The sequence below is a fragment of the Orycteropus afer genome, unplaced genomic scaffold, assembly GCF_000298275.1.
Source record: "Orycteropus afer afer isolate SDZICR_OR568_19922 unplaced genomic scaffold, OryAfe1.0 scaffold00330, whole genome shotgun sequence".
NCBI classification, from domain to species: Eukaryota; Metazoa; Chordata; class Mammalia; order Tubulidentata; family Orycteropodidae; genus Orycteropus; species Orycteropus afer.
Genome location: NW_006921917.1, coordinates 2388343 through 2415276, shown reverse-complemented (window position 1 = coordinate 2415276; position 26934 = coordinate 2388343). Strand labels below are relative to the sequence as shown.

Here is a 26934-nt window from a genome sequence, read left to right as displayed (position 1 = left end):
ATGGAGTGGGGGGACATCAAGGAAGAACCAAACCCAGGCCTTCTGACAGAGACATCTGAGGAGAAAGCCAGGGACCTAACCCTGCTGAAAGCAGGTATAAGCTGTCCTTTATTTGTATTGATAAATGTGTGTATATTGTGTGCATTTGAGAATGTCAGTGCTATGTGTTTCTGTGCCTGTGTCTTCATTTGGGTCTCCCTTACTGCATCAATAAGAATGGGTAAGAATTTCTGGGACTAAATGTGAAGATGAAGAATGAGACCAGGGGACAAAGGGCTGGGCCCTCAAGTTCTCAGAGGGAGCAGGGTTATGGAGACAAATTTGAAGGCAAATTATAAGATATTTGCAAGGAGGAGGCAGGTTTCGTCGTGCATTCAGGAAGGTAACTGTGGAGGCTTTCTCCTGTAAGGTCAGAGTGTGCTGAAGGAGCCACACACTATGATCTTGCAGGCAAGAAGTGAAAATGACCAGCTCAGGCTTTCTTTTCCTCTAAGGCTATGTTGCGATGACAGGAGGCTTGGTGATTATCTGAGGAAATATAAATAGAGGCTTCCCTGGTCCCAAAAAGGACATTAAGGCCCCAGTGTGTTAGTGAGAACCCAGGTGTCCAGCCTTTGGCTCGCCCTTCTCAGCATCTGGCTTAGGGAGCTGCCAGTTTGTGTCTCCCCACTCCAAGTTCTGGGGTCAGGCCAGGCCAGCAGCTGGGCATGGCTTTCCCAGTTCCTGGGCAAGATGCCAGCTGGCGAAGTAAGGGGAAAGGCAGGAGGCGCCCTGGCGGCGACTGAAAGGACCTGCCACAGTCAGAGCCCATGGCCTAGAGCCTGGTCCCTTGTTAGGAGGAGGAGAGAAAAGGGAGTGGTTTGGCTGCTCTCCTCTTCTGACCCCTGACCTCCCATTCAGAACCAGAGCATCCCAGAGTACTCGAAACACTCTGTGTTTGCATCCATTGAAGGGAGGTAGGGTTTGGAAGAGTTAACATCCAAGTTCCTAGAGAGTGGGAACTGAGGAGGTGAGAAAGGGTGATATTGAGGAAACACAGAGACTGGGAACTCAGAAGCTTAGGTTTTCTGGTGCTCTATGCCCCAAAGATAAGGATGACATTCGGCTGCTGCCTTCAGCTTTGGGTGTGAAGAAGAGAAAACGAGGACCCAAGAAACAGAAGGAGAATAAGCCAGGAAAACCCAGAAAACGCAAGAAGCTTGTAAGTATCAAGGACACCTTTCTCTGTAGCAAGGCTCAGGGAAACCATTCCCTGTTTTTTCCCAGTTCCCTCTCTGGAGCCCTCAGGGTGCTCTTTGGTCCCCTAAGTCATGGTCTAGAGATCTACATTATATCAGTTACTTGGGGGGGGGGGGGTGTCGTGCATTCAGGAAGGCTCCTGAGTCCTGTTCCCTCTTGCTAGCTTGTGTATCTAACGTCACTACACCCTAGTGAAGAGCCCAATTGTTGTATATGCTTTGCCTTCTCAGTAAATAGAAGTGGTTGAAAGCAGGACCTGAGGTAGACTGTATAAGTTAGAGGCCTGACAGCATGCTGTCTTCCTGGGCAATTTATTTAGCTGTGTCTCAGTTTCCTTATCCGTAAAAGGTAGACAACTGTTTTACATGATTTGTGCTAAGAACAATTCTTGGTACGTGGTAAGTGCTGAATAAATGTTTTTATTTCAATCCGTTAGGATAGTGAGGAAGAATTTGGCTCTGAGCGGGATGAGTATCGGGAGAAGTCAGAGAGTGGTGGCAGTGAGTATGGAACTGGACCAGGTCGGAAACGGAGACGGAAGCACCGAGAAAAAAAGGAGAAGAAGACAAAGCGGCGGAAAAAAGGGGAGGGAGATGGGGGACAAAAGGTGAATAGAGTTAGGGAGCAGGGGTGAGAAATTAGTATTGAGTGCATGTATGAGGAGGATGGGAAAGCCCCAAGTGGCTGGTGTTAAGTGAAGAGGCCATAGTTTCTGAGGGGGGCGATTGGTCCAGAGAACAGAATAAGAAGCACTACAGCCCAGGGAAGCTGATAGGGTATGTGGAGGGAGATGTATCGGGAGGCCCCATGATAGGGAGCAGAGGAGCATCCACCTCCCTGAAGACTTATCTATTCCAGCAGGTAGAACAGAAGTCATCAGCAACTCTACTTCTGACCTGGGGCCTTGAGGACGTGGAGCATGTATTCTCTGAGGAGGATTACCACACACTCACCAACTACAAAGCCTTTAGCCAGTTCATGAGGTAGGATAGCACTGGGGGTTCCTCTTAAACAGACACTCTCAACCTTAGGAGGTCTGTGGACCTCTCTGGAATCTGATGAGAGCTAAGAAAGTATTCTCCAGAGAAATTCACAGAACCTATATATGAAATTCTATGCATAATTTCAGGTAGTTCCTCAACTTCTGAGGATCCAAGAGCCCAAGTTGAAGACCCTTCACTGAGGAGTTAAAATTCTAGTGCTAGACTGGGAAACCCTACCATCAGAATATAGCCAAGACTAATGATCACTATGGGAGCTCTGGTGGTATAGTACCTAAGGTATTTGACGGCTAACCAGAAGGCTGGCGGTTTAAACCCACCAGCGACTCCTCAGAAGAAAAATTGGGCAATCTACTTCTGTAGAGATACTGCCTTGGAAACCTAAGGAGGGGTCGCTATGAGTTGGATTTGACTTGATAGTAGTGAGTTAATGATCACTATGAGTCAGAGCCGACTTGATGGCACCTAAACAACGATGACCCTTCCCTGCTCTAACAGTTCCATTTTTCCCAAATGACTCCTTTAAATTGGAACTGAGAGATAGTGTCAGTATTCCCAAATTTCCTTTTGTCAGTTATCAACTCATGTGCCTCTTTTTTAGCCCCCCTTGATAATGGAGGATGAATTGCTGGCAGCAGGTCATGAGTTTCAATGATATTCAAAGTAGTAGAGGACAGCAGAGGTGCCTTTTGGGGAGGAGGCACTTTAACATGGTAGTTGAAGGCTCTGGGGGCAGCCTGCTGAGGTTTAGGCCCTGTCTCTCTCACTTACTAGTTATGTCATCTTAACTTTTTTGACTTTTTGTTTCCTTATCTATAAAACAGGAATAATAATAGTACGTATCTTACAAGAGTCTCATATGGACTTAATGGGATAATGAATGGAAAGTACAGTACAGTTAGTGCCTGTCCCATAGGGAGTGTTCAGTAACTTGGATCTGTCATTATTAATATTTGTCTTACCTACCTCACTGCTAAAGATAATGCTTTTGTCAGCAAAACTTAGAAGGTGTGAGTGAACTAACGGTGACCCATGTCCTCACAAGAGCTTAACGTCACACCCCAGAACAAAACCAGCCTAGTCCATCTCTTTCGGATTCCAACTGATGGGGCCTTTTCTGAGAGCCCACGAAACTTACGAGTGATACAAAGAACCATACTAACTCTTAGTAGCATTGTGAGCATCAAATAAAATAATATATATGAAAGTGCTTTATAAAGTAGTACATGAAAAAGTAGAGAGTATCTTTATCAATGCTATTTTTTGTTTCTTTGTTTATTCAAATTTTATTTTTTGTTTTTTTAACCTGTTCTCTTTGTTTGAAAAATATATTTGTTTATTTTTTTAATTGATGTTATTTTTAATGGGACATATTTTCACCACCCAGGAATCTTGGCCTGTGCGTAGACTTAACTGATGAGGGGAGGTAGTGGCAGTATTCTCAGGCTCCCTATAAGAGGGTCCGAGTCTTCTGCTTTCCTATTTACAGGCCCCTAATTGCTAAGAAAAATCCTAAGATCCCAATGTCTAAGATGATGACCATCCTTGGGGCCAAGTGGAGAGAGTTCAGCGCCAACAACCCCTTCAAGGGGTCAGCAGCTGCTGTGGCAGCGGCCGCAGCAGCGGCAGCAGCAGCTGTAGCTGAGCAGGTGTCAGCTGCCGTCTCATCAGCCACCCCCATGGCACCTTCCGGACCCCCCACCCTTCCACCACCCCCTACTGCTGATATCCAGCCCCCACCTATCCGAAGAGCCAAAACCAAAGAGGGCAAAGGTAAGGAAACCTCCTCTTCAAGAGTTGTCACCCCACCTTTTGAACTGCATGCTCTCAAATTAGAGTCTAGAATTCTTTTGTCTTCCCAGCCCTCACTGCTAAAGGAGAAATGCTTTCCAGGAAGGGTGTCTTAGTGAAACCATAGCCCTCACAATAATAGTCCAGAGGCCCCTGTAGCCTCTCTTTTTCCAGTGTGTGTCATGATTTCTGCCTTTTCTGTTCTCACCCTCCTCTTCAATCAGGTCCAGGCCATAAGAGGCGGAGTAAGAGCCCCCGCGTGCCTGATGGACGTAAGAAGCTCCGGGGAAAGAAGATGGCACCTCTCAAAATTAAACTAGGGCTGCTGGGTGGCAAGAGGAAGAAGGGAGGCTCGGTGAGCAGCCCTTCCCTGCCTATTAAAATCTCTTGGAGGATCTCAGGGGCTGGGGTCCAGATACATGGACCCTGAGGGAAGCTGGAGTGGGGTGCCTGATGTTCGGGGAGGGAAGCAGAATCACGTCAGCTTTGCTGACAACCACGGGGCTATGGGCAGTATGTCTTACAGAGTGATGAGGGCCCCGAGCCAGAGGCTGAGGAATCAGACCTGGACAGTGGCAGTGTCCATAGTGCCTCAGGTCGACCTGATGGGCCTGTCCGCACCAAGAAACTAAAGAGAGGGCGGCCAGGAAGGAAGAAGAAGAAGGGTAAGGGGCATTGGCTGTGTGTGTGATCCTGCCTGCTTTCCTCTCATTCCTTCATTGTCTTATTTTCAATTTTGACTTCTCTGTTCAACCCTTCTCTCTTTTTTTCTCTCTCCCCTCCATCTCTCTCCTTCTCTTTCTGTTCCCTTTGCCTCCACTGGGGTATATGACAGTCCTGGGCTGCCCCGCAGTGGCCGGGGAGGAGGAGGTTGATGGCTACGAGACGGATCATCAGGATTACTGTGAGGTGTGCCAGCAGGGTGGGGAAATTATTCTGTGCGACACCTGCCCTCGTGCCTACCACCTCGTCTGCCTTGATCCTGAGCTTGACCGGGCTCCTGAGGGCAAATGGAGCTGCCCTCACTGTGTGAGTACCTGGTGCCCAGCATTTTACAGGCCTCACAGACCCACCCATCTGTTTCCTCCTTGGTTGCAGTTGTCCTCTTCCTATCCCTAGATGCCTGATCTTCTCAGTAACAGATAGTTAAGTGTTCAGGATCCTAGTTTGCTTCTTTCTGTCATCCCTTTGCCCCCAGAATCAACATTTTTGGAAATGGAGTGTCCTGTTCCTTAGCTCCCACTAGTTTTCTCTGCACTTCTAGGATTTAGGTGTCCTGCCTTTGCCTCTCTCTTCCAGTCTTACTGCTTAACTGTTTTCTTCTATCTGTCTCTTTGTCTATCCTTGGCCTCCCAGGAGAAGGAGGGGGTACAGTGGGAGGCCAAGGAGGAGGAAGAAGAATATGAAGAGGAAGGAGAGGAAGAAGGGGAAAAGGAGGAGGAAGATGATCACATGGAGTACTGCCGTGTTTGCAAAGATGGGGGGGAGCTCCTCTGCTGTGACGCTTGCATCTCTTCTTATCATATACATTGTCTAAACCCTCCCCTGCCTGACATCCCCAATGGGGAATGGCTGTGTCCCCGTTGCACAGTGAGTATGACCATCTCCTATTGTTATTCATGGTTAGGCCCTGACTTTCCCCTGTCTCTGGGTTCCAAACCCCCAGCCCTTCTTTCTCTATTCTCCTTCACACTTAACTTTTGATTCCCTTGCAGGACCCCAAAGCTCCTGCTCTAATGATAGGCTTTTTCTGCCTCTTTCTTTCTGTCTTCTTGTATGTGTTCATCCTGAAGTGCCCTGTGCTGAAGGGCCGTGTGCAGAAGATCCTGCATTGGCGGTGGGGGGAGCCACCTGTGACAGTGCTAGCCCCCCAGCAGGCAGATGGAAATCCAGATGTCCCAGCCCCTCGCCCTCTTCAGGGCAGATCGGAGCGAGAATTCTTTGTCAAGTGGGTAGGCCTGTCCTACTGGCACTGCTCCTGGGCCAAGGAGCTTCAGGTACAAGTGCCTCTCCTGTCCCTATCCAGTGACCCTACTCATTACATTCTTATCTCACCGTGTTCTTCCCTAGTCTTCCATGTCCTTTGCTTTCCTTCACTTCATACCTCTGGCAGTCACACCGTACCTACTTCCTTAGTCCATATGTGCTTCTCTTGGCCTCCAGTCCTCTTTCTCTCAGCCTCTGGCTTTCTTTCCTTAGATAGCTATCTTTTTCCATTTTTTTTACCAGTACCCTTAATCTTAGTAATTCTATTCCCTCCTTCCTTTTGTTTGTTACATTCCCACCAGGCCCATCTTCTGACTTTATACTTTTCTGTTTCATTTCATTCATCCTCCTGCTTTGGCTTTTATATCCCACACCTCTCCTATAGCCTCTTTCGTTCCCCTTGCTGGCCTCTTCCCTGTCCCCCTTTGTCCTCTCTGGATGTTGGGACTATCTCTTCCCCTTGCCTCTGTGCCCCATCAGCTGGAAATCTTCCACTTGGTAATGTATCGAAACTACCAACGGAAGAATGACATGGATGAGCCCCCACCCCTGGATTATGGCTCTGGTGAGGATGATGGGAAGAGTGACAAGCGCAAGGTGAAAGATCCCCACTATGCTGAGATGGAGGAGAAGTACTATCGCTTTGGTATCAAGCCAGAGTGGATGACAGTCCACCGCATCATCAACCACAGGTGAATCCTTGGCCTGTGGAAAGGCTCCCTGTGATAGGATATTGTCCTTGCTACAGTTAACTTGTTGATTATCAGAATGCCTAATTGATCCATTCTTGATAACCCCTGCTACAGCCCAAGCCCTTCTGGCCTGGTTTCCTCTTATGGGATGAGAGAAGCTGAGAGCAAAGTCCAGCCCTGTTGTTGCTTCTTCTACTCTCCAGTGGCATAAGAAGTGACAGATGGGTCTGGGGATGGGGACATGAAAACAAAACACAGGAAACGTGATTCATCTGGATCAGTGTTGCTAGCATTTCTTCCTTTATAGTGCTTGCTGCTCCCTAACATTATGCCATATATTTATTTTTTATTTCATTGCCACCTCCCCAAGTAGAATGTGAGCTCCATGAAAATAGGGTCATTTGTCTGTCTTATTTACTGCTTAATCTGTAGTTTCTGTAACAGTGCTCAGCACATAATCAATTCTTAGTAAATACTCACTAAATGAAGAAATAATGGCGAAGCCAAGTGTTGTATTGTGACAGCTGATTTTTAGGGTGTGTCATAGAAAACTTAGGATAGTACTTTAGCCATTCTACACTCCTTTCCAATAGCCTGGCACTGAGAAATAGTTGACAAATTTTGTATACTGGCTAATCATTGTGTAAATAGGACTTATTTCTATTTGTAACCCATACTATTTTTCCCCTCCTGCTCCTCCTCTTGGCCCTCTGCCCCATAGTGTGGACAAAAAGGGGAATTACCACTATTTAGTGAAATGGAGGGACTTACCATATGACCAGTCCACATGGGAGGAAGATGAAATGAACATCCCTGAATATGAAGACCATAAGCAGAGCTACTGGAGACATCGGTGAGGGAGCCAGGGCATGGCTTAGAGGAAGACTAGGGATTGGGGCATGAAAGCAAAACCTCCATCGTCAAAAGAGATGTATCATGGAAATATCCAATCTTGAATTCAGGGTAATGGGAACCTAGGCTGGCTTGTTTGGAGTGAGATTGGTAAAGAGGCAATGTAAGGAACAGAAATCAAATCTGGGCTAAGTGTTAGGGAAGGGGATGTTCAGGACTGGGGAGAGTTGGCTCTGAAAGTGGAATCCATGGGGTGAGAGTCAAAGAGCCTGGGAGAAGATCTAAGTTATAGGACATGGAAGGTAGGTCTGGAATGAGTTCAGAGGGGAGAGGAGCTTCCTAAACAGCAGGCCTCACTTAGGTCCACTCTTCTAGAGAACTAATTATGGGGGAGGATCCCGCCCAGCCCCGCAAGTATAAGAAGAAGAAGAAGGAACTACAGACCGATGGGCCTCCCAGTTCTCCTACTAATGATGTAAGTCTTCTCGCTTGGACTTTCTCCTATTTCTGGAGCCATAGTGATGGAATATCTCCCTGGGTCTACTGACAGAACTTCCCAGAGTTTCAACAACCTCTTTAAGCAGTAGCTCTTTCTTCAATATTCCGCCTTCCCCCAAGAGTAGCTAGGAAATTTGGCTAAGAATCAGAGAGCCAGCACACATGGGGCTCCCCCACCAGCTAGCCCTTCCCCATGCTGGGTTGTATTTTAAGAAATTGGGGGTGGGGTGGGACTGAAAACTAGAACTTTCATAAGTTCAGACCACAGTAGAGGGAATTGTGATAAAACCTGATCACAGTGCCAGGGAAGAGAAACTAAGACCATAGGAGCTACTAATAGTTCCCTTGAACTTCTGACTTCTTGACTCTACAGCCTACAGTGAAATATGAGACTCAGCCACGGTTTATCACAGCCACTGGTGGTACACTGCATATGTATCAGCTGGAAGGATTGAACTGGCTACGCTTCTCATGGGCCCAGGGCACGGACACCATTCTGGCTGATGAGATGGGGCTGGGCAAGACCATACAAACCATCGTCTTCCTCTACTCACTCTATAAGGAGGTGCTGGCTTCTAGGGTGCCTAAGCGGGACAGCCAGGCTGACGCCTAGCCTGGCCTGAGGAAGGTGGGGGTAGGGGATGAAGGTAGGAAGTGGGGGAGGGGTGTAGCAAGCAGAGGACTAAAGTATAGTGTAAATTACAAACCTGGATTAATGGTTCCCCTTCCTCTGTTGACTCCCAGGGCCACACGAAAGGTCCCTTCCTGGTGAGTGCCCCACTCTCCACCATCATTAACTGGGAGCGGGAGTTCCAAATGTGGGCACCCAAATTCTATGTGGTGACATACACGGGTGACAAGGACAGCCGGGCCATCATTCGTGAGAATGAGTTTTCCTTTGAGGATAATGCCATTAAAGGTGGCAAGAAAGCTTTTAAGATGAAGGTAAGCCCCTTTACTTCATGGTTTCAAAGACCCTCAAATCTCTCATTTCTATGCCCAGACCAGGATTTCAGTTCTTTGTTTCCCTGTGAAGCTTTCGCCCTCCTTCATTCTACCTGTCCTTGTGCCTTCTGCACTCTGGCCTTAGAGATGTAGCAGGTGCGCCCAGAGGCACACACATATCTGTGTGTCTTTCAGTTTGTGTCACTATTGGGCTTAGGGGATGGGGGTTTGGGGACCAAGTTCAGTAATCCCTGCATGAAATCAAAGTTGGAGAACAAGATAATCGATTCCCTTTGGGAGTCCCAGTCAGGATAAGATGTTTGGATAAAGAATGGGGCTGGAGGTCGAGGCACATGGGTATAGGGTGACAGCCAAATGGGTAATGGTTGTGTTGGCAGAGGGAGGCACAGGTGAAGTTCCATGTTCTCCTGACTTCATATGAGCTGATCACCATTGATCAGGCAGCGCTGGGCTCCATCCGCTGGGCCTGCCTTGTGGTGGATGAGGCCCATCGGCTCAAGAACAACCAATCCAAGGTGAGTGAGAGTCTCAGCACCCAGAAACATGAGGCCTGTGGACTGCCATTTGCCAGGATCCTAAAAAAAAACTTCTGTAGATTTTCTAAAGTCTGGAGGACAGGATGGCAGGGACTCTGGGGAGAAGCATAGGTTGGAAAGGAGAGGAGACTAGTGATCCAGGGCCTCTGATCTGGAGGGAAAGGGTAGCTAGGGACAGGGGAAGGTTGATGATGTCAGCCAACCACTTAATACTAATTAGGCTCTTTCTCTTGCCTTTCCTTGGACCATCTTCTAGTTTTTCAGGGTCCTCAATGGCTATAAGATAGATCATAAGTTACTGCTCACAGGAACCCCATTGCAGAATAATCTGGAGGAGCTCTTCCATCTGCTGAACTTCCTCACCCCTGAAAGGTTTAAGTAAGTAGCTCTGTTGTTGTCTAGACTGTAGAGTAAGAGGTTGAAGGGCTGACAAGATGAACTGGTAGATTAGTCAGAATAATGCCCAGGATCAGGGGCAAACTACCTGACAACTATTCATTTCCTATCTTTTGACTGCTAGCAACCTGGAGGGCTTCTTGGAGGAGTTTGCTGACATATCCAAAGAAGACCAAATTAAGAAGCTGCATGATTTGCTGGGGCCACACATGCTGCGGAGGCTTAAGGCTGATGTCTTTAAGAACATGCCAGCCAAGACGGAGCTCATTGTTCGAGTCGAGCTGAGTCCCATGCAGAAGTGAGATGCAAGGCAGCTACTTGGGCTTTGGGCTGGGGATTTGGTTGCACTTGTGACCAAATGCCTCACTGTCCCCATTGTTTCCTATATTGTGCCCCCCACCCTGGCATTTAGGAAATACTACAAGTACATCCTGACTCGAAATTTTGAGGCCTTGAATTCACGAGGTGGTGGGAACCAAGTGTCGCTGCTTAACATCATGATGGATCTCAAGAAGTGCTGCAACCATCCATACCTCTTTCCTGTGGCTGCTATGGTGGGTACACAGCGCAAGGAACTGATTAAATTCCTGGTTGTGTGAAAACTAGGGGAGTTGACCATGTGAGTAGAGCAGACCAAGAGAGTAGAGCTGGCCTGGGAGGCCAGTGACTAGATCCCTAAGGAGGAGTAGGAATTTGAAAAATGTGGAGACTAGATTTGGGCTTCCAGCTTTCTAGGCACAGTAACAGTGAGGGCACATTTTATGATCCTCTCCTCCTCTCTTATCCCTGCTTTTCAGGAGTCTCCAAAACTCCCTAGTGGGGCTTATGAGGGTGGAGCACTTATTAAGGCATCTGGGAAGCTTATGCTACTGCAGAAGATGTTGCGGAAACTGAAGGAGCAAGGACACAGAGTGCTTATCTTCTCACAGGTGACCTACCCCCTAAGCTCTTTTTTATCCCTGTCTTTCTGTCCTCTTTCCTCACCATCCAGACTTTAATTCCTGGGCACTGAGAATATGATATTAAGAGTTTCTGGGGTAGGTGGTTCATTCTCAGCCTCTGGTCCCTGTTCTTAAGGCTGTGGAAGGTTGTAGTTAGCTTCTTTTAAGTGGAATGGGAGATGGGTGAGCCATCTGCATCCTCACAGAGGTCTCTGAGACTGGCACTATTTAACTTCTTTGAAAGAGAAGCACAGACCCTTTGGAAATCTTATGAAATCTACAGGTCATCTCTCAAAAAAAAAGCACATACGATTTTGCACAGATTTTCAAGGGTTCATAGAGTCATCTGAAACCTTTATGTGAATATCAAAGAACCTTTGTCTTGGGAGACATGATCTGAAACCAAGAGAGTATGACAGGAGTGTGGAATAGTAAGGAGCTGGGGTCTAGCGGAGGTAAAGGAAGGGCAGGGTTGGCACTAGGGAAGCTTAAGACTTACCCACAAGTGTAAGGGTTGGGGTTGAATTAGAGTAAAGGGATAGTTAAAACAGACACGGTCCATCTTATTACCTCATTATTCTAGACGTTTTCCTTTTCTCTTGCTCTAGATGACCAAAATGTTAGACTTGCTAGAGGACTTCTTAGACTATGAAGGCTACAAGTATGAGCGCATTGATGGTGGCATCACTGGTGCATTGAGACAGGAGGCCATTGATCGGTTCAATGGTGAGTAGGGGAGAGGCCTCAGTCCCTGATCAGTGTGGGAAGCCTGTGTCTATCTAAGTCTTTGGAGATGACAGGGAGACACTGGCATGGGGGATAATAGACATATAGGCATTTTAATTGGAGGCATGGTGGTTTGTAGTTAGGGACTATCTAGGAGTAAGTGGACAAAACTGCCAGATATTAGAAAAATGTAATTTCCTAATTCTCACTTCCTAGCTCCTGGAGCCCAACAATTCTGCTTCCTCCTGTCCACCCGCGCTGGGGGCCTGGGCATCAATCTGGCCACTGCTGACACTGTCATCATCTTTGATTCTGACTGGAATCCTCATAATGACATCCAGGTGGGGATTCTGGGGGTCTTGTATCATCTGGCAAGGAGACATGGGTTCGTGGAGGAGGGTCCCATGCTCTGGGGTCAGAAATCAGCCTTTTGAAGGACAGAAGAACCTTACTTATCAGTCTCCTTACCCTAGTATGCGGTCAGCTTCTCCCCTAACCACTCCATCTTTCCCTTGGCCTGCAGGCCTTCAGCCGGGCCCATCGGATTGGCCAAGCCAACAAAGTGATGATTTACCGGTTTGTGACTCGTGCATCAGTGGAAGAGCGAATCACACAAGTGGCCAAGAGGAAGATGATGCTGACACATCTGGTGGTGCGGCCTGGACTAGGCTCCAAGGCAGGCTCCATGTCCAAGCAGGAGCTGGATGACATCCTTAAATTTGGCACTGAGGAACTGTTCAAGGATGAAAATGAGGGTGAGAAACACTCTGCAGCTCCCTTAAAGCAGGCCTATGTTCTCTCACGGGCACTTTTCTGAAACCCCTTGTAGAAAAACTTCTATCTAAGAAGAAGAGTTTGCTTTTCAGTAGTCCTTTTTCCTTGCCTGGAGGGCAAAAAGAAAAAAAACATTCTCTCAAGGAAACAGTCTTTTTCCAGAGCTCCTGTGAGAAAAGAATCAGAGTAAAGGACTTTCTTCTGACCTGTCTAAAGTCCTGCCCAAGGTTCTCATTGGAACCCAGTGTTTCCTTTTACTCCCCATCTCCACCAGGAGAGAACAAGGAGGAGGACAGCAGTGTGATCCACTATGACAATGAGGCAATTGCTCGGCTCTTGGACCGGAACCAAGATGCAACTGAGGACACTGATGTGCAGAACATGAATGAGTATCTCAGCTCCTTTAAGGTGGCACAGTATGTTGTGCGGGAAGAAGACAAGGTAAGAAGAGACTTTGGGGTCAGATACTGGTCTGAGGTCATTTCTTAAGGTCCTTTACTGGACCTGTCAGTAGGGGGATGATCTTCTTTGCTCTGTTTTTTATTTAGTCTCTTACCTAATACTGAGCAAAGAGTAATAGTGGCCCTCAAACAACTTCCTGGTCTAATGGGTGAGGCTGGACTTTGGAGAGACATAGGCACAGAAAGGGCAGAGAAACACAGAAGGTACCTTCTGAATTGGATAGGAAGAATGTAGAGGCTATTGGAGGTGAGGTTTCGAAAAAAGAGAACAAGAGGAAGAAGAATATTTCAGGTAGCGATAGGGAAAATGTACCGTGTCCAGCAAACATATGCAGAGTTGAGAAGGAGATGTAGGAACAGTGACACCGGACATGGCTGAGCCAGGAGAGTAAGGCTTTTGTTGAGGTGGAAGGATTGGGTGAGGAGGGAGCCTGCCATGTTCCTCCTTCTGCCCTTCAGATTGAGGAAATCGAGCGGGAGATCATCAAGCAGGAGGAGAATGTGGATCCTGACTACTGGGAGAAGTTGCTGAGGCATCACTATGAACAGCAGCAAGAGGACCTGGCCAGGAACCTCGGCAAGGGCAAGCGTGTTCGGAAGCAAGTTAATTACAATGATGCTGCTCAGGAGGATCAAGGTAAGGCGGTCCCAGCTGCAGGACATGAGAAGGGAAGAAGTGGTGATGAGTAGAGTCTTGGAGTCTGCGGGAATTTGGAGGGAAAGAAGGAGACCTAGAAGTCAGAACTCTACTAAAAGGGAAGAGATCAGGAAGGGCAGTAGGAGCCACCTGGAGGCTAGTGGAGTTTGCAGACAATTTAAATTATGCAGTAGTTGTAGAGGGATCAGGGTTTGGCACCCAGAGATCATTGCTTTGGTTACACAGAAGTCAGGGTGGCAGAGTAGGAGTTGCCCAAAGATGAAGGTGTGGTGAGTGGAGACAGGTTAGGATCTGTGGCTCAGAAACCAAACTGAGAGCATCCCCAGGACAGCAGTGGCCAAAGGAAGGTACATGAGTTTTGGTGGAAAGGGCTTCAGTGTAGGCTTACCCAGGGAGTCATCACTGACCTCTGACCCCTACAGATAACCAGTCAGAATACTCAGTAGGATCAGAGGAAGAAGATGAAGACTTTGATGAACGTCCTGAAGGTGGGCTCTGTTTTCCTGTCAACCTGAGTTCTTCCTATTTTACTTCCCAACTTCCTTTAAGCCCACAGTTTTTGTACAAATCAAACATGTTTTCTTACAGGAAAATTACAGACAGCAGATAAGCACAAAAGAACAAGTATCTATTACCTCTCCACCCAAAACCCAAAAAACCAAACTCACTGCCATCAAGTTGATTCTGACTCATAGCAACCCCTTTTGGGTTTCCGAAGCAGTGAATCTTTATGGAAGTAGATTGCCCAGTCTTCCTTCCATGGAGTAGCTGGTGGGTGTGAACCACTAGCCTTCTGGTTAGCCTTCAAATGCATTAGGCACTATGCCACCAGACCCAGTGATAACCAAATGCTGTTAACATATTGAGTATATGTAACTATGGAAGCTCAGGTTCCCAGATGAAAGATCAAGAATGGTTATATCATTTTACATTCCCACCAATAATCCTGATAGCATCAAATTTTGCTACTAATTTTCAGTATGACTTGATTTTCATACTCATTGTGGTAGTAGTTCTGAAAGTATTTGGAAGAAGTGAGAAGTGCTTCTGAAATGGCATAGGCCTTTCCTATATTCTGTATTGTGGAAATGGGGACTAAAGAAGGATAGAGGAGGGTGGACTTACTGGGTGTCTTGTACTCCTGCCCACCCCCACCTCCAGGGCGTCGTCAGTCAAAGAGGCAACTCCGGAATGAAAAGGATAAGCCACTGCCTCCACTGCTGGCTCGAGTTGGGGGCAATATTGAGGTGAGAGCTAGGCCAAGGCCCCATTGAGTTCTCTGAGGAGAGAATGAGGGCTTTGGGGATTGGAAATTAAGGCCTGGATCACTGTGGATCGAAAGGATCAAGAAATGAGATCCCTGGACACTCATCCCCTGCTCCCTCCTTGCCCCCACTGTCAGGTGTTGGGGTTCAATACTCGTCAGCGGAAGGCTTTCCTGAATGCTGTGATGCGCTGGGGGATGCCACCTCAGGATGCCTTCACCACTCAGTGGCTGGTGCGGGACCTGAGGGGCAAGACTGAAAAAGAGTTTAAGTGAGTGTGGGTGACACGGGGCTCACTCGATTAAAATGCAAGAGTTCTAGAGGTTGTGAGGTTACTTTTATTCCTCTTGGCCACCATATGATGTGATCTTACTCAACTGATCATCACCCTCTCTGCCATTCAGTACTTGTTTCCTGGCTCGGTTTCCTGGGCAGTGGACTCAGTCTCCTCCACCTCCCCTCAGACGAGCCTAGAGTAGAAAGGCTGGGCTTCTTCCCCATGGGAAAGGCTTCAAGAAAGGAACCTTGCCCAAGCTGTTCTAGCTTTACATTTATTTGGGTACAATAACCTAGCAGGGGGATCTGGTGAACAGGATGAAGACCTGACTGATGGGGCCTAAGAATAAGTACCAACGGCAAGGAGACAATAGATAATACAGAGGGAGGGGCAAATGGGGGCATTAAGATTTGGAGGGCTAGGAATAGTAAGATTGAGAAGCCCAAGGGAGGACCCCTGGGAGCACCTCAGGAATTAGGGATTCAATAATCTCTGTGCCTCTTTAAACATTCTGTGTCCCTTCTGAGGCTCCCCTGTACCTCTCCCCACCCTGTTTCCCTTAGGGCCTATGTGTCTTTGTTCATGCGCCATCTCTGTGAACCTGGGGCTGATGGCTCTGAAACTTTTGCCGATGGGGTCCCTCGAGAGGGACTGAGTCGCCAGCAAGTGTTGACCCGCATTGGAGTCATGTCTCTTGTGAAGAAAAAGGTATCAGGTTTCCTTGATTACAAACCATCAAGCTAGCTACCTAGACTGTCTTCCCTCTGCCTTTAGTCCCTGAGTTCTGGACTTAGGCTAGTGTGAGTTTGAGGGGAATGGAGCTTCCTAAGTGTCCAGTGCTTGGAGCTGATCCCATCCCTAAAACCTCATTCCCTCAGGTACAGGAATTTGAGCACATCAATGGGCGCTGGTCAATGCCTGAGCTGATGCCTGATCCCAGTGCCGACTCGAAACGCTCATCTAGAGCCTCCTCTCCTACCAAAACATCTCCCACCACTCCTGAGGCTTCCACTACAAACAGTCCTTGCACCTCTAAACCTGGTAATGAGAAGTCAGGAAATGGCAAGGGAGACCGTCACGGGGCAGTGTCCATCAGACCAGAGTGGTTGGTGTCAAAGTGCCTCCCTCATTCTGCCTGCCTCTTGCAGCTACTCCAGCTCCAAGTGAGAAAGGAGATGGAATAAGGACACCTCTTGAGAAGGATGAAGCTGAAAACCAGGAGGAGAAGCCAGAAAAGGATAGCAAAATTGGAGAAAAGATGGAGACAGAGGTGTGTGGATGCCTGGCTCCCCATGAGGGGAGGGAATGCAGGGGTCATGGAGGCTGTGTCGATACGGGAGCTCTCTGGTTCATCCTGACTCCATTATTTTCTTTCAGCCCGACGCCCCCAGCCCAGTCCCTTCACTTGGGGAGCGGCTGGAGCCAAGGAAAATTGCTCTAGAGGATGAGGTGCCAGGGGTACCTGGAGAGATGGAGACTGAACCTGGGTACCGGGGGGACAGAGAGAAGTCAGGTGGGTGCATGGCCCTAGGAGTGGTGGGAGAGGATTAGAATTTGGGGGTTCCCTTTTCTGGGGTCAGGGTGACATCCTCCCTTCCTGTCCCCTACCGCCTCCCACAGCCACAGAGTCGACGCCAGGAGAGAGGGGGGAGGAGAAGCCATTGGATGGACAGGAGCACAGGGAGAGGCCGGAGGGGGAAACGGGGGATTTGGGCAAGAGAGGTAATGAGTGGAAGGACTGGACACCTGGGTCTCTTGAGGGAGTTAGGGGAGGTGGAGTCTGGGGGCCAAATGCCTGGGTCCTGGGTGGGTAGCTATTTAGAGGCCCAGAATAGTACAGGTGTAGTCTTTGGACCTGAATGGAGACTATCCTGAGATGTGAGCTGTACCCCTTGCCCCATCTGCCGTAGCAGAAGATATAAAGGGGGACCGGGAGCTTCGACCAGGGCCACCTCGAGATGAGCCACGATCCAATGGGCGACGTGAGGAGAAAGCAGAGAAGCCACGGTTCATGTTTAATATTGCAGATGGTGGTTTCACAGGTACAGGGGCTTCTCACTGCCATCTGATCCCACTGGGATTTGCGCATCTTCACGGACTTTGTGATTTTGCCTGAGTCTTAATAGGCTTCCTTCTAGACCCTTCCTGCCCACCTTTCATTCCAAGTGTCCTCCATTGTCAAGGTGCATCTTGACTCTGATCCTTGCCCTAATCTTCCTTAAGTGGACTTTCTAACTCTAAAGCCATCTTTAATCCCACCTATTTTTTTCCTTCTTAATTTTATTTATTTTGTTGAGAATATACACAGCAAAACATACACCAATTCAAGTTTCTACATGTACCATTTAGTGATATTGATTACATTCTTTGAGTTGTATAACCACCCTCTTTTTTTGAGTTGTTCATCCCTCATTAACATAAACTTACAGGGCCCTAAGATTTCTATCTCATCTTTCAAGTTACTCTTGTTTTGATTTGATCTCATATACTCACTGTCAATGACTCAATTCCAACTCATAGCAACCCTACAGGACAGAGTAGAACTACCCCATAGGGTTTCTAAGGCTGTAAAATCTTTATGGAAGCCAACGACTGCCTCATCTTTCTTCTGCAGAGCAGCTAAAGGGTAAGTTTTGGTTAGCAGCCGAATGCTTTAACCCCTGTGTCACCAAAGCTCCTTTTCATCTCATGAATAGTTTTTAAAAGAGCGTAATGCTGAAAGCAGACCTTTTCTTATTAGTTAATTTATTGTTCAGTTTTAAGAAGACTTCAGGAGACATTTTTGGTTTTAAGGTTTAAAGATGATCTTGGCAAGAGTTTCAGGGGTTCATCCACCCTCCATGGCTTCAGAATGTCTGGAGTCCATGGGAGTTTGAAATTCTCTTCTGCATTTTTCCCCTGATGATCAGGATTCTTCTCTGGAATATTTGATCAATATTTTCAGTAATGGTAGCCAGGCACCATCCAATTCTGGTCTCATGGCAAAGGAGGCAGTTGTTCATGGAGGCAATTAGCAACACATTCCTTATCCTCAGGCTATTGCTGACTCTCCTCTTCCACTGTTGTCCAGGTGAATAAAGACCAATTGTTGTGCCTTGGATGGTTGCTTGCACGTTTTCAAGACCCAGGCACTATGCAATGAACTAGGAGGTAGAACAGAAGGACCAAGCATATTATTAGGCTAATTAATTGAAATGTCCCATGAAACCATGACCCTATACCTCCAAACCAAGGAACCAAAAATCCCATGAGGTGTTTGGTTGTACATTAGCAGCCTCAGCAGCTATTCTTTTTTTGCGTGTGTGTCATGGTTATAAATATATATATACCACACATCTTTGCTAATTCAGCTTTTTGGAGGTGTACTACTTACTGACAGCAATTACAGAAATCAGCTGTGTAACTCAACCTTTAATCAATGTGCTTTTTCCATCATTGTTAAACATCCCTCCCCTTTCCCCTTCTCTATGCCCCTGGTAACCAAAATAAACTTTGGTCTGTATATATTTGCCTTTTCTTGTCTTTTTATATAAGTGAGATCATACAGTGTTTGTAATTGGCTTATTTCACTCAGCATGACGTCTTCAAGCTTCATCTGTACTGTAGCATGTGTCAAGCTCCGTTCCTCCTGCTGCCTGAGTAGTACTCCATTGTATGTATGTACACATTTTGTTTATCTGTTCATCTGTTGTGGACATTTAGGTTTGTTCCCACCTTTTGGCTGTTGTGAATTGTACTGCGATGAACATTGGTATACAAGTTTCTTTTCTTGAGTCTTTGCTTTCAAGTCTTTTGCATATATACCTAGGAGTAGAATTGCTGTATCATATGGTCTTTCTGCTTTTAGTTTTTTGAGTAATTGCTACACTGTTTCCCATAAGAGCTGTACCATTTTGCTTTACCCCAGTGCAGTGGAAGAGAGTTTTGATTTCCCCACATCCTCTCCAACATTTGTTATTTTCTGTGTGTGTGTGGTTTTTTTTCCTTTAATCTTAGCCATATTGATGGGAGTGAAACAGTATCTCTCTATGGTTTTGATTTGCATCTCTCTGATGACTAATGATGCTGAGTCTTTTCATGTGTTTGGTAGCCATTTGAAATGTCGTCTTTGGTGAAATGTCTATCCAAGTCCTTTGCTCATTTTAGAATTGGGTTGTCTTTTTGTTGTTAAGTTGTCGAAGTTTTATATATATTTCAGTTAATAGATTCTTACCAGGTGTACGGTTTCCAAAGATATTCTCCCAGTCAGTAGCTGATCTTTTCATTTTTTGGGTGAAGCCTTTTGATGAACTAAAGATTGTCATTTTTATGAGGTCCTATTTATTTGTCTTTTGCTGTTGGTGCTTTTGTTATTATGTTAGATAATCTATTGTTGAAAGCTAGGCCTGACAGCATTACCTTTTCTTGTTCTTCTAAGACTTTTATAACTTTAGTTAGCACATTTAAGTTCATGATCCATTTTAAATTTGTTTTGTGTATAGTTTGAGACATTGAATCCTGTTTCATTTTTCTGCACATGAAAATCCAATTTCCTAGCACCATTTTATTAAAGAGACACTTTCCCCATTGAATGGACTTAGCACCTTAGTTAAAAATAACTTGACCATAGTTGTGTTTGTTTTTTTCTGGACTCTTGAGTTCTGTTCCATTGGCCTTTGTGTCTTGTTCTACTACTACCAAGCTGTTATTATTACTGTAGCTGTATTGTATGTTTTAAAATTAGGAAATGTGAGCCCTCATACTTTGTTCTTCTCTTTCAGCATTGTTTTAGCTATTCGGGGCCTTTTGCCTTTTCATATAAAATTGAAGATTGGTTTTCTATCTCTGTAAAAAGGCTGTTGGAATTTTGATCAGTATTACACTGAATCTATAGATTCTTTGGGTAGTACTTGATAGTTTGATAGTAAGTCTTCCAGTCCATTAATATGAACGTCTTTCCATTTAAGTCTTTTTAATGTTTTTCAGCAATATTTTATTTTCATTGCTTATGTCCTTCATATCCCTGGTTAAATTTATTCCTAGGTATTTTATTCTCTTAAATGCTATTATAAATGAAATTGTTGCCCTAATTTCCCTTTCAGATTACTCACTGTTACTATGTAGAAAACCAGCTGTTAAACTTGTTTATTGACTGTACCCTGCAAATTTGCTAAATTCCTCTATTTTCTGTATTTCCCTATGTATTCTTTAGAATTTTCTATATATAGGATCGTATCATCCACGAATAGAGATAATTTTACTAATTTTCTTATCTGAATACCTTTTGTTTCTTTTTCTTGTCTTAAGGCTTTGGCTAAGAAATCTAATACAATATTGAATAGAGGTGGTGAGAGCAGGCATCCTTGTCTTGTTCCTGATTTCAAGGGGAAAGCTCTCAGGCTTTCTCCATTAAGCATAATGTTGGCTGTTGGTTTTTCATATATCATATGGAGGAATTTCCCTTCTATTCCATTCTTCTTTAGGATTTGCATCAAGAAGGGAGTTGGGATTTTATCAAATGCTTTTTCTGAATTCACAGAAATGATCAATGGTTCTTTTCCTTTGTTCTGTTGATGTGGTGTATTATGTTGATTTTTCTGAAGTTGAGCCATCCGTGCATTTCTAGAATAAATCCCACTTGGTCACAGTGTATGATTCTCAGCATGCTGCTGGATTCTGTTTGCTTGTATCTTGTATTTTATTGAGTATTTTTGCATCTATATTCACAAGAGATAATTGGCCTGTAGATTCCTTTTTTGTGGTATCTTTGTCAGTTTTTGGTATCAGTTATGTTTGCTTCATAAAATGAATTAAGGAGTATTCCTTTCTTTTCTATCTTTTGGAAGAGTTTAAACGGTATTAATTTTCCTCTAAATGTTTAGTAGAATTCCCCAGTGAAGCACCCAATCCAGGACTTTTTTTCTTGGGAGGTTTTTGATCACTGATTCAATCTCTTCATTTGTTATGGGTCTGTTGAGACTTTTCTGTTTCTTCTTGAGTCATTTTGGGTAAGTTGTGGGTTTCTAAGAATTTGTCTATTTCATCTAGGTTCTCTAGTTTGTTGCCATATAGTTGTCATAGTATTTTGTTTTAATTCTCTTTGTTTCTATTGGGTCAGTTATAATATCACCTCTTTTCTTTTTTATTTTGGTTATTTCCAACTTTTCCTGCCAGTCTAGCTAACCTAACTTACTACCATCAAGTCGATTCTCTTAGCAACACTATAGGACAGAGTAGAACTGCCCCATGAGAGTTTCCAAGGCTGAAAATCTTTACAGAAATAGACTGCCTCATCTTTCTCCTGTAGAGCAGCTGGTGGGTTTGAACCACTAGCCTTTTGGTTAGCAGCCCAGTGTTTTAACCACAGTGCCACCAGAGCTCCTAGTCTAGCTAAAGGTTTGTCAATTTTATTGATCTTGACAGAGAACCAACTTCGGGTTTTGTTGATTCTGTTGTTTTTCTGTTTTCAATTTTATTTACTGCTGCTTTGATTTTTGTTATCTTTTCTTCTGGCAGGTTTAGAGTTAAGTTTCGTCTTCTCTTTTTAGTTCTGGAATTGTCAGGTTCCCACCTTTATTCTTAATCCTATCTTGAACCTTGTTCACAACTAATTTTATTCCTAACTCCTTAGCTAATCCTTACTCCTTCCTCTTTAATAGCCTTTTGTTTTCTACTGTTTGTTTCATTTCCTCCTCTCCTATACTTAACTGTGAGGAGCTCTGGTAGCATAGTGCCTACGGCACTGGACTGCTAACCAGAAGGCTGGCGGTTCAAACCCACCAGCCACTCCTCGGAAGGAAGGTTGGGCATTCCTACTTCCGTAGTGATACTGCCTCGGAAACCCAAGGAGGGGTCGCTATGAGTCAGGGCTGACTCGATGGCAAATAACAACAACATACTTATCTGTGGGGCTAGAAGTGGTTTGCAAATCCCTTAGGCCCCTTCTATCCTCTTTTCAGAGCTTCACACACTGTGGCAGAATGAGGAACGAGCAGCTATCTCCTCTGGGAAACTCAATGAGATCTGGCATAGAAGACATGACTATTGGCTTCTGGCTGGGATTGTCCTGTATCCTTTGATACAAATGGAAGAACAAATGACACTCTAAATGTGGAGAGAGGGGGATCTGTAAGAAGAAAGAGTTCCTACCCAGGGAAGAGGATACTGTGCCACACTTTGGGGAAGTCCATCCAAAGGGAAGCCATTTTCATAGCCAAGTCCATCTGTTAAATTCCTTGATGGTCCCCCCCTCCTTCATCGGCAGCCATGGTTATGCACGGTGGCAGGACATCCAGAATGATGCTCAGTTTGCCATTATCAATGAGCCATTTAAAACTGAAGCCAATAAAGGAAACTTTCTGGAGATGAAAAATAAATTTCTAGCCCGAAGGTTCAAGGTGAGAAGGATAAGAGAGGAAAGGACAGGGTTGAAGTGGGTCTTAGGTCAGATCTGGTTGAGATCTGGGGAATTTAACACTCTGAGGATTGAGGCCGTACTCGTGGAGAAGACTAAAGTGTTACCCTGTGTTTGGAACTGTGGTACAGATTAGGATCCAGTTCTGTGTCTTTCACCCCCTGCTGGCGGCTGGGGATCTCCAGTTTTTTGTCATTCACCGACTGCCAGCCGGTACTCACATCTCACCCTACCTGTTCCCCCAGCTCCTGGAGCAGGCGCTGGTGATCGAGGAGCAGCTGCGGCGGGCGGCCTACCTGAACCTGTCACAGGAGCCGGCGCACCCCGCCATGGCCCTCCACGCCCGCTTCGCCGAGGCCGAGTGCCTGGCCGAGAGCCACCAGCACCTCTCCAAGGAGTCGCTGGCGGGGAACAAGCCGGCCAACGCCGTCCTGCACAAGGGTAAGGGCCGCGGCGGCCCCGCGCGGGGGAGGGCCCACAACGCTGCGTAAGTCTTCACCCCGCACCCCTCAAAATCTTCCCACCCCTCTGACCCCTTTACCTTCTGAACCATCCCCCTCTGACCTCTAACCCCACCCTTTACTCACTGGCATCCCCTTGGTTTTTTAGCCTCTGGGACTTTTGCAAGCCTGATAGCATTCACATCAGTGTTTAATAAGGGGCCTTCCCCTCAAACTGTGTGGAACTGTACCCATGCCCCTACGTACAGTAGAACCTCCTCACTGACCCACATGCTGCCATATTGCTGCTATCACCTTCTCTGGGACTGTGGCGTATGTGTGCTCCACAAAAATTCTTATCCCTGGCCACACAAATCACATTCCCTCATATCCCATTCACCCCATGAGGCAGAAACTACCACCCATCTGACACTCTGACCCTTCCCCATGAAACTTCCCTTTGACCTTCAAGCTTTCCTCCCAAACCCTCTTCTTGGTAATAGAAATTCTAAAGCCCTCTATGCATCTAATCCTAATTGATGTAGTGACTGACTCCTGACCCCTTTGATTCCTATTGTAACTCCTTGAATCTGTAATGATGACCCTCTAACACTCCCTACCCTTTATGTATTAAAACTTTGATTACTTAATCTTTGATACCACTCACCACCTCCCATGCCTCCTGATTATTTCCTCCCCATCATCCCTAACCCCCAAACCTCACTCTCCCAGTATGGGATGTTCTGACAACTCCCTGCCCCCATGTCTTCCAATGTCCTCCCCCTATCTCCCTTTTCTCCATATTCTCTTGTTCTTTTTTCCTTCTTTTCATCTGTTCTCTGGTGATCGGTCTCTTTACCTGACACTTCCTCTTTTTCTCTGAGTTGCTCTCTTTCTGTCTTTTTCTATCTTTCTTGGTCTCTGGATTTTTGTCATCTGTGTCTTCTTCTCTCTTTCTCTGACTATATCTGTCCATCTGACTCCTTGTCTCTTTTCCTGGCTCCATCTCTCTCTTTCGCTGTCTTTCTCTTTCTCTTCTTTCTCCGTGGCCCGGGCCCCAGTTCTGAACCAGCTGGAGGAGTTGCTGAGCGACATGAAGGCAGACGTGACCCGCCTGCCAGCCACGCTGTCCCGAATACCTCCCATCGCAGCCCGCCTTCAGATGTCCGAGCGCAGCATCCTCAGCCGGCTGGCCAGCAAGGGCACAGAGCCTCACCCCACACCGGTAACCCCCTTTTTCCCTAACTTGTTTCCCCTGTTGGTATTCCTCCTGCACACTTTTATACACTTTTCTCAGAATCCTGTTCAGTTAAAAATACACCTTGTTAGAAATACACTCATCAGCCCTGCTTGTATGTCATACCCCTTGTAGTGCAGGAGTTTGACCCATAACGGTTCCCCTACAGCTTCTCTCCTCTCAGACTGTGGATCTTCTAACTTTAGCTTGCTCTCTCCTTCAGGCCTTCCCTCCGGGTCCGTATGCCACACCTCCGGGGTACGGGGCAGCCTTCAGCGCCGCACCCGTAGGGGCCCTGGCCGTCGCAGGCGCCAATTACAGTCAGATGCCAGCAGGGTCCTTCATCACAGGTCAGCTGGTGATTTTCCTCTGCTCCCTGCTTCTCCTACTCCTCCTCCTTGTCCAAGCATCATTCCTGCTCAGCTACTTTTTTGCTACTCCAGCCCACCTGATTTCCTTAGAAATATATAGTATTTTGTGTCTTTTTTTTTTTTTTTAAACCTACTTCAATCACCTATGGAATGGAGGTGTTCTGGGCTTTGTTCTTCCCATCTTTCTTAACCCCTCTCCCATCCTATCATCAAAACTCTCAATGGTTTTAGTAGTTCCATGGCTTAGTATTTCCTACCCAAGCTGCCTCCATCTGGGTTACTTCAAGGGCAAGAGAATATGAACTCAAAAGAGGTCTGCTGAGAGTTGGCACATCATGGAGCACAAAAGGAAGTCTAAGGGACAGGGATTCTCCCTAGTCCTATCCCACCCTTACCCTGGGATATCCAAAGTAGCAACAGATGCTCTAGAGAAAAGAATGTGTGTTGTCAGGAAATGGAGTTTGGGAGGGATGTCAGGATTGACCCTTCCTTACCCACTTCCCACACAGCCACCACCAACGGCCCTCCAGTGCTGGTGAAGAAGGAGAAGGAAATGGTGGGGGCAGTGGTGTCAGACGGGCTGGATCGGAAGGAGCCCCGAGCCGGGGAGGTGATCTGTATAGACGACTGACCGGATCCCAGGCCTGCCCTTCACCCAGGCCCCGCTCCCGAGGCCGGCCCCCAGCCCAGGCTCTGGGGCCCGCTGCCAATCTTCCACCTTCCCCACCCTTTGGGTCACCGTTGGGCTAGAAGCCCCTTTGCCCCTCTCTACAACTCCTCTCTACAAGAAGGACCCTAAGTCTTTCTCCACTCCCATGCACCTTTCCTACCAAGCTTTGAAGAGTGTGCTGGTGAGAAGAGGGTTGGGTGGGAGATAGTTAGCAGGGTCTTCCAAGTACCTTTATCCCCCACTGCCAAACATACATAACTTCCCAATAAATCATTATGGGGAGGAAAGGGGTGGAGCCTCCCCAGTATTTTTTCCTGCAATATAAGCTCCATCTCCTGCAGAAGTGAGGGATGAGCCTTGCTTGGCCTTTAGAAACTTTGGAGGGTGGGAGGGAGAGAGCTTTGAAGAGAGGAAGAGGACCTTTAGAGAGGAATGGACAATGAGCCCTGGGAGGGAGGAAGGGAAGAGGAGGGGTGGCTGCATGTTACCTTCCCCTGCCTCTCCCCAAATCAAGAGTGGAGCAGTTATAAAGGAGGGAGTTCATTGCTGTTCAGCCTCAGAATAAAGGCGCCATTCACTGGCTCAGTACCTCCTGTGTACCGGCATCTTGTATTGGGCATCTTCCCCCCTACCTAGGGACCAAGGACCACCCCTACAAAATGGTTGGGCAATACTCCCTCAAGCCAAAGAGGAGCTCCCCAACCTATCCTAGGGACCAGATAACCTAGAAAGTGTGGGAGAGTACAGGCCAGATGTAGGGGTAACCCCAAGCTTAAGTTCATGTTTCTAGAGGGCTTGGACCCTCATCAAGCACTAGATACAGATGGACAGGGGGCCTAGTCAGAAGAAGACCTTGCCTTTTGGCACCTCTGGAACCAGAACAAAGGAGTGGAAGAGGGCAGGCTTGGGAGATATGGCACATCTTCTTTCCCAGGAAGGGCCAGGGAGAGTGGCAGTTTGCATGGCGAACCCCCTGCTTTCTCTTCACTGCCCCTTCACTTTCTTGCTGCCCTTTTCCTAGTCTCTCTTCACACCCACTCTTGGTTCTGTCCCGATCCCTTCTTCTGTATCAGGTTTATTGGTTGTACATATAAATTATACTTTCCTTTCTGTGTGCTGTTATTTTTGAGTTGGGGAGGTCCTTTGGTTGGGGGGGAGGAATAAGGAAAGAAAAGATGTTGCTTTCTGCCATTTCACATTCATCTTCTCTGTTTTTGTAATCTTGTGATTTTCCCTCATGTTTGTGTCTTGGATCATAAACTAAAACTGTCTCGGGCTCTTACTTTTCCAATCCCAATTGTATGACTGTTCAGTGTAGAGATGGGGTGGTGAGCAACAAGGATGCCTATACAGGGTTGAGATGAAAGAGATGGTCAAGCTGACACAACTATAGAGGCAGAAGTGCCTGACAAGACTCAAAACTGCTTTCCATCCACCCTTTTGATCACTCTTTACACCTTCAAATTGCCCTGTACTCTAAGGGTCAGCAGAGGTCATGATAGCCCTATAGGTTACATTTGGGGTGGGGAGGTGTTTGGGGGTCAAAACAGGATGGCTTGCCAAAGATTTGAACTGCTAGATTCTTCCTTGACTGTGAGAGCCTCTCAGAGGTTAAGAGAGACCAGACACTTAGTTTTTGAAGCTATTACAGTAAAAAATAAAATGTAAATGCAACAAGTATTTATTGAGTACATACTCTACATTAACACTGTTGTTGGCTCTGGAGATAAAACAATCACAAGTCAGACGTTTCACTCATGGAAC

The 26934-nt window shown here is 46.5% G+C and overlaps 1 protein-coding gene and 1 non-coding gene across 2 annotated transcripts; both read left to right on the top strand.

Annotated features, from left to right (window-relative positions):
- CHD3 (chromodomain helicase DNA binding protein 3) lies at window positions 1-25131 on the top strand. The gene is made up of 41 exons (XM_007952246.2): window positions 1-94; window positions 410-520; window positions 1089-1201; window positions 1676-1846; window positions 2098-2222; window positions 3730-4013; window positions 4256-4386; window positions 4546-4696; window positions 4867-5060; window positions 5388-5621; window positions 5825-6028; window positions 6498-6709; window positions 7431-7562; window positions 7937-8036; window positions 8433-8624; window positions 8804-9004; window positions 9403-9540; window positions 9818-9939; window positions 10082-10255; window positions 10370-10511; window positions 10755-10886; window positions 11507-11624; window positions 11841-11965; window positions 12148-12379; window positions 12673-12839; window positions 13319-13496; window positions 13940-14005; window positions 14679-14764; window positions 14920-15053; window positions 15623-15767; window positions 15938-16100; window positions 16208-16329; window positions 16437-16572; window positions 16680-16781; window positions 16973-17101; window positions 21998-22106; window positions 22303-22435; window positions 22698-22893; window positions 23954-24117; window positions 24353-24479; window positions 25010-25131. Exons 1-41 carry the CDS (start codon window positions 1-3, stop codon window positions 25129-25131), a joined length of 6111 nt encoding a protein of 2036 aa, XP_007950437.2.
- LOC122151198 lies at window positions 15198-15335 on the top strand. The gene has a single exon (XR_006164031.1).
- Window positions 25132-26934: the final 1803 nt, after the last annotated feature.

What these genes read in the sequence shown, in the direction of transcription:
- CHD3 (XM_007952246.2), top strand. Translation starts at nt 1, where the DNA reads ATGGAGTGGGGGGACATCAAGGAAGAACCAAACCCAGGCCTTCTGACA. An exon ending in CTCACCCCTGAAAGGTTTAA is followed by an intron (nt 9,940 to 10,081) that starts GTAAGTAGCTCT and finishes TTTGACTGCTAG; the next exon opens with CAACCTGGAGGGCTTCTTGG. An exon ending in GTTCAAGGATGAAAATGAGG is followed by an intron (nt 12,380 to 12,672) that starts GTGAGAAACACT and finishes CATCTCCACCAG; the next exon opens with GAGAGAACAAGGAGGAGGAC.